General features: G+C 36.8%; 1 protein-coding gene across 10 annotated transcripts in view; it reads right to left on the bottom strand.

Moving 5' to 3' along the window:
• Positions 1-10853, bottom strand: part of NAALADL2 (N-acetylated alpha-linked acidic dipeptidase like 2) — a 1484638-nt gene that overhangs the window by 562526 nt on the left and 911259 nt on the right. For all 10 annotated transcript variants that reach the window (XM_069083604.1, XM_069083606.1, XM_069083602.1 and 7 more), the window contains one exon: positions 9183-9302. In XM_069083604.1, the coding sequence (XP_068939705.1) occupies positions 9183-9302 (120 nt within the window). The remainder of the gene's footprint in view (positions 1-9182; positions 9303-10853) is intronic.

The following is a 10853-nucleotide window of genomic DNA, read 5'->3' as shown; positions in this document are numbered from 1 at the left end:
AGATAGATAGATAGATAGATAGATAGATAGATAGATAGATAGATAGACAGACAGATATAATCAGTTGGCTTACTGTAAAGTTATATGTTTGATATGAATAACGAACATGTGACACCAAGAACTATGTAAATCTATCTTCAAATTGAGGTTTTCATTGGCTATAACAACACAAATGGGGCAATATTGCCAGCCATTACAGCTTTATGTAACAAAATGTACAGAACAATTGAATAAAATGTACCAATGTTGTGGTGTCAAATGGATGGTCATTTATCTAGTTCTGAGCAAGGATAAACCTTTGTGTTTGTCCTATTACAAGCAAGATCAAAAGCATCTTAAATGCTTTCAATTTTTCTTACTCCAAATTCAACTTCACAAACCTTGATTATGATTTCAATATTCTGTCATTTTAATGAGTCATGGGTTAAGATTTTTTATTAGGAATTATAAACTGAATTTTAATGATAATTATTCACCTTTTGTCTAAGTGGTGAGATTTGATCTAAACAATTTAGAAAAAATAACTGAAGTCATTCAGCTGAAAATTGAAGCATTCTTATTTAGAAAAAATAGGGGCAGTTCCCATTTAAAATGTATTAAGCCATGATTGTCTGATTCTGTGTTCTGGTCCTCACTGTGCCTTCTGTGACCAACGGAGCAACTCTGGATTCTTCTAATTGCAAAATCTGGAGGAACTGGTCTTTCATAATTGCTTGTGAGAATTGGGCATGAAGTGCCTTGTTAAATTATTCAGTGAGCAAACATCCTCTTTCTAAAAATAAAAATAGTGTTAGGTTCTGATGTTCATAAAATCCCTCCAAAAATGTATATGTTTTTTAGAGTTAAACATGTTTTAATCTATTCTATTTCTAAGGTTACCTAAGAAACTGTCAGGTACATTCATAACAAAGAAATACTGTGATGAATTTGAAATATTAATCTGGAAATATTTCTCTCTCCTTTTTTTCCTTTGTGTCATAGACAAGATAGACAAATACACACACAGGAATATGGTGAATTAGGAAGGATACGGGACTGGAAGTTAGGAGAAACTTGCATTCAGATGACTCTGACATTTAATGGCAATGTGACTGTAGATAAATCAATTTGTCAGAACATTTGCTGCCTCAGTTTCCTCTTCTAAAAAAAGAGATAATAATGTTCGTGGTACCTATTGCCCAGGATCAATGTGAGGAACAAATGAGATAATGTATGTAAAACCCTTTAAAATGTCAGGTACTACCAGCACCAAATTATGGCCTACAACAGGACACTCCTTTTAATAATAATGATAACTAGTCTTTAGAGAGTGCTAGAGAGTTTGCAAAAGTACTCTCTACCTTACCTCATGTGATCCTCAGAAAAACCCTGTGAAACATATGATATTATTATCATGATTTTACAGGTGAAGAAAGTAAGGCTAAGAAAGATAAAGTAACCTGCCTAGGGTCAGTCGCTCAATTACCATTTATTAAGCACCTACTGTGTGCTAAGCACCAGGATGGAAAGAAAGAGCTAATGAATGTCTGAGACAGAATATGAATGCAGGTGTTCTTGATTGAGAGTCCAACACTATCCTCTGTACCACTGGGGTTTTTAGGAATGTTGCTCATCAATGGCTATTTAAGAAGAAAAAGAAGAGAAAAATTTAGTGCTAGAAAGGACTTCAGAGTCAAACTCCCTCATTCTAAGGGCCAGAGAAGTTGAGGGAACTGATTAAAGGGACATATGTGGTAATCATCAGAGTTGGTATTTAAACACTAACCTAATGATTCTTGTGGGAGTGGTTGTGTTGCCAATCCAAAGGTCTATAATAGTTACATCTTCAGAGTGGGCATTTACATTTCAGGAATCAGCAAATGCAACAAATCAGAGCTCGATTTATTTTATTGTTGTTGCTGATGGCCTAGATGCCTAGATTCAAGTAATGAATAAAATTATTAATACAGATTAAACTTAGAAGTATGTCATGCTTGCCTTTCTCCCCTAGAGAGCCAGACTGATAAACAGCTACCACTACATTCCTGTGAAGATCCAATTAATGTTCTTTACGATGAACAAGGGGCATCTAGGTGGCTCAGTGGATAGAATGCTGGGCCTGGACTCTGGAAAACCCGAGTTCAAATCCAGCCTTAGATACTTACTAGCTGTGTGACCCTGAACAAGTCATTTAAGCCTGTTTGCCTCAGTTTCCTCATCTGTAAAATGAGCTGGAGCAGGAAATGACAAATCACTCATATATCATTGCCAAAAAAAAATCCCTAAATGGGGTCGTAAAGAGTTGGACAAGACTGAATCAACTGAACAACATGATAAAAATAAATAAATTTGGCTAGATTAGAATACATTTCTTCAAAGCAACTAAGCACTTTGATTGAAACTTAAAAAAAAAACCCAACAAACTGAGAAGAGGACTCTTGTGCTGGCAGAGTCAAGAAGGAGAAAACTTGTGGTATCCCAGCCCTCTGTTTGTCTGCTCTGTCTGTGTTGATATGTGTTTGTGATACTTTGTACAGAAGCCCTGGGACCTTCTTGGAAGCCCTGAAAGAGGATTTTCTGGTTGTATGTTTACAGAAGCCCTGGAGGAGGGTTTTGGAGGTCCTGGGACTTTACTGATGATTTGTGCTGACCTCCTGGACTTTGTTTGTGGGTCTGTGTTGATTTCTATGTTGATGATTTGTGTTGAGTTCTCAGACCTTGCTGGTGGGTCTGAGTTGATTTCACAGGAATTGAATTGATGATGGTGCCAGCAATGTGCATGAATATTATTGTGGCTCTGTCAAGCTCTGTCATCCCAGAAACAGGAACTGTGAAGGTCTTGAGGTGGACTGGACACTGTGAGCTTCAATATGGAATGGGAACTGGATGAAGAACTGGACAAGGAACTGGGAGCTGCCTGCCTTTGTACCCAGTGGACAGGTGGAGTTGGGACCATAGAAGAGGAACCATGTAAGCTGAGAGCCAGCCTCAAGTCAAGCTGAAAGAAGACTTTACTTGTATACTGTGTACTGACTGAGAAGATTATGATTTGCTGTGACCTAGGGGTGGAGAACTTTGACTTTTGTACTTTGTGATTGAATTAAGGATTTTGTGATTAACGAAATGATTGTACTTTGTTGAAAACTATTGTGATTACTTTGGTGAAAACTATGTGGACATTTTAGTTATAAATCATTGTAAATGCTGTATTTTTATTTTCTCTGATAAGTTGTAACACTGTGAATGGTTTATTTTGATCTTCTGTGAATGTTTTACTCTGATTTTTTATTGAATAAATAGAAAGTTCACTATACTGTGTAATCAGAATCTTAAAAGCAGCTTTTAAGATTCTGATTACGCAGTATAGTGTTCACAGCAGCAATCCTCTGGAAAGCTGCTCGTGCTTGGCTTTACATAGGAGATCCTTCCTGGTCTAAGACATAGTGTACTTTGCAAGTAAATGGGCAGAACATTGGTATAGTACTGACTATAAAAAAATCATCTCTCTACAAATATATATATATACACACCATACATATATATGTATATATTTTACTATATATAATATATACATACACATATATACTGATATTTATGGATCTGTATGCATATATAATACACACACATATATATCACAGTATATATATATGTATATGTATATACATACATTTTTAATCACATTTTCTTAAATTTAAGTAAAATAAATTATGGATTAAACCTGAATTAAGACAAACAAAATACCCTTGACAATCCCAATTTGAACATCATATAGCCCCCCTGTCACAGTTTTTGCTCAAGTTTAAAAAAAGAAAAAAAGGATTTGTTGACTTCAATGGCAACAAGAAAATGACAAGAAAGTTTTACGTATGGGATGAGTGTCACAAACTATGGTCACGTTATGGGCAATGGGGAGGCTAATATTCTATTCTGTATTTGGGGGTGGGGAAAGAACAAAACCTTCAGATGCTCTAAGAAGTTGCTGATGGTCATGAGAGAACAGAATAAAGAATGATCACACAATTTAACATCTTGTTGCTTCCTAGAATAACTAAATATTCTTGCAAATTGGGTGATAAATTAAAATATTGTTTCTAAAGAAAGCCTATAAATGCTGTCTTCAGCTTCTACATTTTTCCCTACTAATATCTGCATCCTCTAAATTCCAAGTCCTGAAGCAAAGCTCCTGCTGCTGCACCCTAGTTATGGCGCTGGATGACAATCAGTCTTTTACTTTCTATTTTGTTCTCATATATCTTATTATGGATTTTGCATATTGATATTTTACACATTCATTGTGGTTAATATTCTTTCTACTAAAAACATGTTTTAGCTGGACATACTAGTTTATTCTTGCAATCTCTTGCAAGTGGGAGAAGAATCTTCTTGCTACTAGGAGAAGATGAGGTTGGTGGACTGCTTGAGTTTGGGAGTTCTTAGCTACAGTAGGGCTAAAGCTATTTGGGAATTGTAATGTAATTGCCAAGGAAAGGCAACTTCCCAAGGTTCAAAATACCAGCATAGGTGCTCTCCATTTTATTCAGTGACAAACCAAGAACAGAGAAGGTCAAAACATGACATCATTCAAAATACAGCATTTACTAAGGGTGATTAAATAATCTCCAAGTACTACCCCACCCCAGGACCTTCCAATCATTCAATCAATTACAAAGTCCCTGTTCTAAATACTTCTCCACCCCTAGGCTATACCTTCATTTAGTCCACCACAAAGTCCCTCTTCTCAAATGGAGATTAGTTTCCAAACATAAGGTCAAAAGTTCCCCACCCCTGGATCACAATTGAATCTACCCAGAGTTACATCAAGTTTAAGCACAGCACTTAATACCCAAATGGAGCTCTTTTCTTCATCTTGACACTAGGCAAGTTCTCAGCAATCTTAGTTCCTGGGGAGACAGGGCTTAGCAAGGCCACAAGATACATTGCCAGTCCCTTCATTAATTCATCCTCTGTCTGTAGAACAGTCCTAGAACCCCTGAAAACATTTGCAAAACCCTCTCCTAGGATTTCTGTAAACATACAACAAGAAAATCCTTCTTCAGGGCTTCTGAACCAACAGAAAGGTTCCCAGACCCCTGCAACAACAGCACTGTCCTTCACCAGTGGACAGTATTCACTCTGTCTGCAGGACAGTCTCCAGACCCCTGCAACAACAGCACTGTCCTTCACCAGTGGACAGTATTCACTTTCTGTCTGCAGGACAGTCTCAGGGCTTCTTAACCAAAAGCCAGGTTCCAGGACTTCTTCAGCAACAGGACAGTCTTTCACCAGTGGACAAATCTGGCAAAACAACATCAAAACAGACAGACAAAGTACCAGCAAAACAGCCATGTCTCCTCAGTCCTTGGCAGCTCAGGGGGCAGGTCTCAAAAGTCCAGGGCAATTCAAAGCGGCCACCAGCAATTCTCTTAGTCTCTCTCTCTCCACTAAGTGCTGCTTCCAAAAAAAGTTCTTCTGCCTCTTTCTTGTCTCTCCAAATCTACCTCACCAGCTCCTCCCAGTTCAGGACTTTTTTTTCACATCAACAAGTCCATCCCACAGGTGGAATTAACAAGCTCTGGGTTTTAACACAATCAATTTGAAAACCAAGCCAATACAGGGGGAATCTTTAAATGCCATTACTATCACAGGAATCTACGCTAGGTTTGAGACAACTATAGTGAAGCTCTGGGTGTGGAAAGTCACTAAACTCCCTCGGAGGATGAAAAGCAATACAGATTTGAAAAAAAAAATGGAGCAAGTTAAAGCATTCATACTAATCAGTACTGGAATCGAGGTTATGAGTCCCTGTTGTACTTCCAGCCTGAGTGAGACAGGAAAAAACTAGTAAAAAATGTACTTAGGTTTTTGTTTTGTGTTTTTTAAATATCATGGTCACTTTGGAGAGTACAAGGGAACAAGCATTTATTAAAGTACCTACTTTGTACCAGACACTGTCCTAAGCATTTTGCAAAAATTATTTCATTTGAGTATACAAAGAACCTCCTTGTAATTAAAAATAAAACAAACAAAACAAAAAACAGTTAAGCAAAATAAATCAAGACATCAACACTACTGCCTTTCTATGAAGAACAAAAATATAGACATATTAGCCTCTACCCTCTGGAATTAAGATTAGTCATTACATTAAAATGAATTTGTTCCTTCAATGTTTTTTTTTTCATTATTGTACTCATCACATAAATTGTTTGATTCCTCTTACCTCAGTTGGTTTCATTTTATGCAAGTCTTTCCAAGATTCTTCAAATTCCTCTAAATTCCACCCATCTATTACATTTATATTACATTCACATACTTTAATTTGTTCTGACATTCCCAATTTTTCTCTTGATGAGCAGTGTCTACTTCCTGTTAAATAATAAATCTCCCTGGAACAACCAATGATTGTAGAGAACTTTACTATATTGTTAAAATCTTTAAATCTAACATTTCTCTATTCTTGATACAATATGATATATTTCCCATTGGCATAGAGAGAAATTAATTCAAGATGCATTAGGGCAATCAAAAAAGTATTTGCATAGAACTTTTGGAAATAAAACATTCCCCCATAAGGCAAACATCTATTAATTTAAAGACCAAATAAAATTAAAGCCATTTCTCATAAATATAAGTTTAAGGAAATACATTTCCTTTTCACAACCCTTCTGAGGGGAGGTCCTAAGTAGATTTCTTTCTCTACCAGTAATGTCTGCACCTGTGTCCAGCATATTTGTTGATGCTCTCTTCTTATTTCCATTTCTTTCATCCAAATGTCAAGGTTTCCATATCAATCCCTCCTTGGAGCATGAATTAATATACACATAGTATTGATGATAAAACCAATGAGCTACTACTTGGCTACAGCCTCCTTTCTGTTCATTTTGGGAAATGGTTTCATATTATGGTTCTATGTCCTCTTCACCCTCCCTATCTCCCACATAGAAAGTCCCTCCCCAACTTATTTTTTTGAATTATGACTTAGTATCTGCCCCAAACCAAAATGAGATTAACTTTTCTCCTTACTCATCCTGTTGCAGATTCCTAGTACAGATGCTCAATCAGAGGCATGATTAATAGATATGTTTAACACAGAAGTCATTTGGTTCCCTGCCCTTCTTCTCCCAGCTGTAGATTCTTACCATCTAGTTTCAGTCCATATTTTCAGAGAAATATTTGATGGAATTTTGGAGCATTGGGGACTATGGTGCCATCCATATCCCAGTCATAATCACATTTATGCATACTTTCTTGACAGACTGAATGTATTAGGAAAAATATAGCAGAAGGCATGCCCACAAAGTGGAAGGGCAAGTAAAAGAAAATGAAGAGAGTACCAATATGCAGATAAAGAATATCAATAGCTCAAGAACTCATCAGGTCTTTCTGTATCAGAGAGAATTCTAAATATGTTGTCAAGCCCACATGAATTTGCTTAGGAGTATAACTTTCTGACCTACATTGGTCCCACATGAAGCTTTTGGTCCAAGTGATTGGCACCATTGGTCTACATGGCTAATGATGGCGACCGTCAATGCTTCTACCTCTTTGTCAATAGTGTAATAATATAGATGAGTTACAACTGGCCAGTCCAACTGAAAATGGCACCTGAAACTTGTCTGTCATAGTTCTGTGTTATGTTTGCAGGAATATTCTAAGAGTTTCATCACATTATTATTCTCTATGGAATGCAAAGACTTGGCAGATAGGAATGGAATCCTGATATATTTCAATCTGGAATGGATTGGAGAAGGAAATAGCATACTACTCAAGTATATGTGCTAAGAAAACCCCAAATAGGGTCATGAAGAGTTGGATAAAATTGAAAAGCAACTGAACATTAATGCAACATGTGGAATGCATCATCCAGAAACACTGACTTCTTACTCTTCTTTATACAAATGGCTTTATTTTTGGACTCTGTACCTTTTTACTGATTATGCCTAGAATGGTCCCTTTTCTTATTTCTACCTCCAGTCTTCTTACCTTCTGTAAGAGGTTCTTTTTGGTCCCCTTCAATGCTAGTGGCTTTTCTGAGATTGCCTCCAGTCTTCTTTGTCTATATGTTTTATTTACATACTTGTTGTGGACTGTCTCCATCATTAGAATATGAGCTCATTGAGGTCAATGGCTGCTTTTGCCATTCTTTGTATTTTTAGCACTTAGTACAGTGCTTGGCATAGTAGGGGCTTAAAAATACTTGCTAAGTTGACCTGAATTGATGTGACTTTGAAAACAAGAGACTATAGCATTCCTTTATATTTTTGTGTATGCACCACTATACAGTTTTAGGATATAACTTACCTTCATCTCTTTTGACAGATAACTAAAATATACCACTGGTGACCAGTTTTGCAAGGATATGATTTTAATGTAGGCAAATTCTTGGCAAATACTAAGGAAGAATCATATTCTTCCACCTCTCCCTCCCAATTTCCCTTTTCTCCCCACATAAAATTCCACTATAGAATATCACTAATTGAGGGACAGATGGAAGTTGGAGTGACTTGAAAAGCAACAGAACCTATTTATATTTTGGACAAATGAATGAGAAAGGATAAAAGGGAGAGATTCAAAATCTCTCTAAAACCAGCAAGTTCCAGTGCCCCTTTCCCTTCTCTAATTAATAGGAGAAAAAAAAATCACCAGATAAGAGTTAGTGGTATGAGTTGTCTATTGTGTTTGCTCATTATCAGACACTTAGCCTGAACTGCTTTAATTATGCAAATGCAGCCAATGGATAACTGCTAATAAACTTCCATTTTAAGAAAAATCAATCAAAATTCAGCTGCTCTTTAGCACATCATCATTTAATTAAATTTTTGAGAGAAGTCAGTGACTGTAGAGTTATACCCATCTTAAGCAGATGATGAAATACATTACAAAGGTGCATATCTTAGATAATTATGGTCCCATACAGAGCATGCAGTTAGATCCTTGTTTTCCTAACTGATTATAACTATCACACATGTCAGGTGAAGAGGATCACTATGGCTTTTAATTTCCAGGCCTTCCATTTTTCACACGATCAAATTTGAATCCATGTTCTGTAACCTTGATAGCTCCTTGCAGGGTTTCTCATTGTGGGGGAGAGTTAGGGGGAATAGACATCAAGTTTGTTACAAAAAATCATGCCCAGTAATTTAAGCTATAGAAAAAGAAGATAAAAAAAACCCACACTCCATATGCAGTAGGGTTCTTTGACCAACCTTGTAGAGCAAAGGGAGTTTTCCTAGTTTTAACAGGGCAATTCTATTGGTCACGTTCTTCATCTTTTGAATCTGGCTTACATCTTCTGCAGTACCATACCTCACATCAATGACTTCAGCCTGCAAGAAAAACAAAAACAGTAAATAAATAGATAGATAAATGAATAAATAGATAAACAAATGAATAAATGAACAGATAGATAAATGAATAGGCAGATAAATGAATGAATAAATAAATAGATAAACAAATGAATAAATAAATGATGCGCTACAGAAAATTTACCAAAAGTATCTATTAACATAAGATTGAAGATTGAAACAAAATGATGTGCAGCCATGAAGTCCTTGATCTATACTCTTTGATTCCCTAGCACCATCTCCCAATCATCTATTAAGAGATAAGCGGTAATTTCTCTATGTTTGTCAAAGTAACCTAATTGTGAAACAGACTTCTGTCACAATGGTTTTTGATCACGATTTTGTTCTTATGAAGATTTTGCACAGATCTCGGCCTCGTTAACACTTTTTTTTAGTCACCCTAGAATTTTGTCTTATAAATTATGGTTTCGAAGATTTAATGATAAAAAAGACCTCAGAGGTCATCCTGTTTGGTCTTAGTTTTACAGACGAGGAAACAAGCCCAGGTAGATTAGATGAGTCATCTTAGGTTACTGGGTGTCAGAGGAAGGATTTTAATCAGTCAGTTGATCAATAAGCATCCTGCCTACATTTTATGTGACAGGCATTAGTGCTTCTGGTCCTCCAATTCTTGCATCCACACTTTTTCCTCCATACCATGATGTCAAAATAGCCGCTAAAAGGCTGATTATATCAATATCCCATTGTTCACATGAGAGGCTTTCTAGTTTTCATTTGGAAATTCTAAGCTCCTAATTGTTTGTGACACAAATGATAGCCCTGGTGAAGGATAATTTGCTTGGCTAATTGATATTTTCCTTTTATTTTGCCCGTTCACGTTCCTAGTAATGGTAATATCTTTCAAAGCTATTTTCTCATTATCCTGAGCTCTGGCAAAACCACAAGTAGACACCACAAACTAAGGATCATGGGAGCTTTTGAAAAAAAAACCGGACAAGAGAAATAAAAAGAGTAACAATGGACTGAAAAAAATATTTTTCCTGTGTAACAGGGGACTGACCTTGTGAGCATGCACAGAGGACTTGACAGATTCCCCTCCCCACGTGGACCTTGGAGAAGACTCAGACATTCTCTAGGCCGTCCCAGGAACTAACTATGTCATGATGACACAGACTGTGGACTGGTTACACAGTTCAGTTTCTGGTGGACCTGGTAACTATGAGAATGACGGTTCTCTCCATAAAAGTAAGGAAGTTCAGGAAAGGAGGGGATTTGGACAGAAGGAAAACAAAGAAGTTATTGTGATCAGTTGTTTCAGTTGTGTCTGACTCTTCCTGACCCCATCATAACATCTGGTGCATTTGTTATTGTTGTTCAGTCCTGTTCAGCTCTTTGTGTCCCCATCTGGAGTTTTCTTAGAAAAAATACTGGAGTGATTTGCCATTTCCTTCTCCAGCTCATTTTACAGATGGGTAAACTGAGGAAGACAGGGTTAAATGACTAGCTCAGGATCACACAGCTAGGCCAGATTTGAATTCATAAAGATGAGTTTCCCTGATTTGGAGACCAGTG

Source organism: Petaurus breviceps, unplaced genomic scaffold (assembly GCF_028583685.1).
Source record: "Petaurus breviceps papuanus isolate PSGF00001 unplaced genomic scaffold, PetGlider_PUasm1.0 173, whole genome shotgun sequence".
NCBI lineage: Eukaryota > Metazoa > Chordata > Mammalia > Diprotodontia > Petauridae > Petaurus > Petaurus breviceps.
Note: the sequence above shows the minus strand (reverse complement) of the source record. Positions and strands in the feature narration are given on the sequence as shown.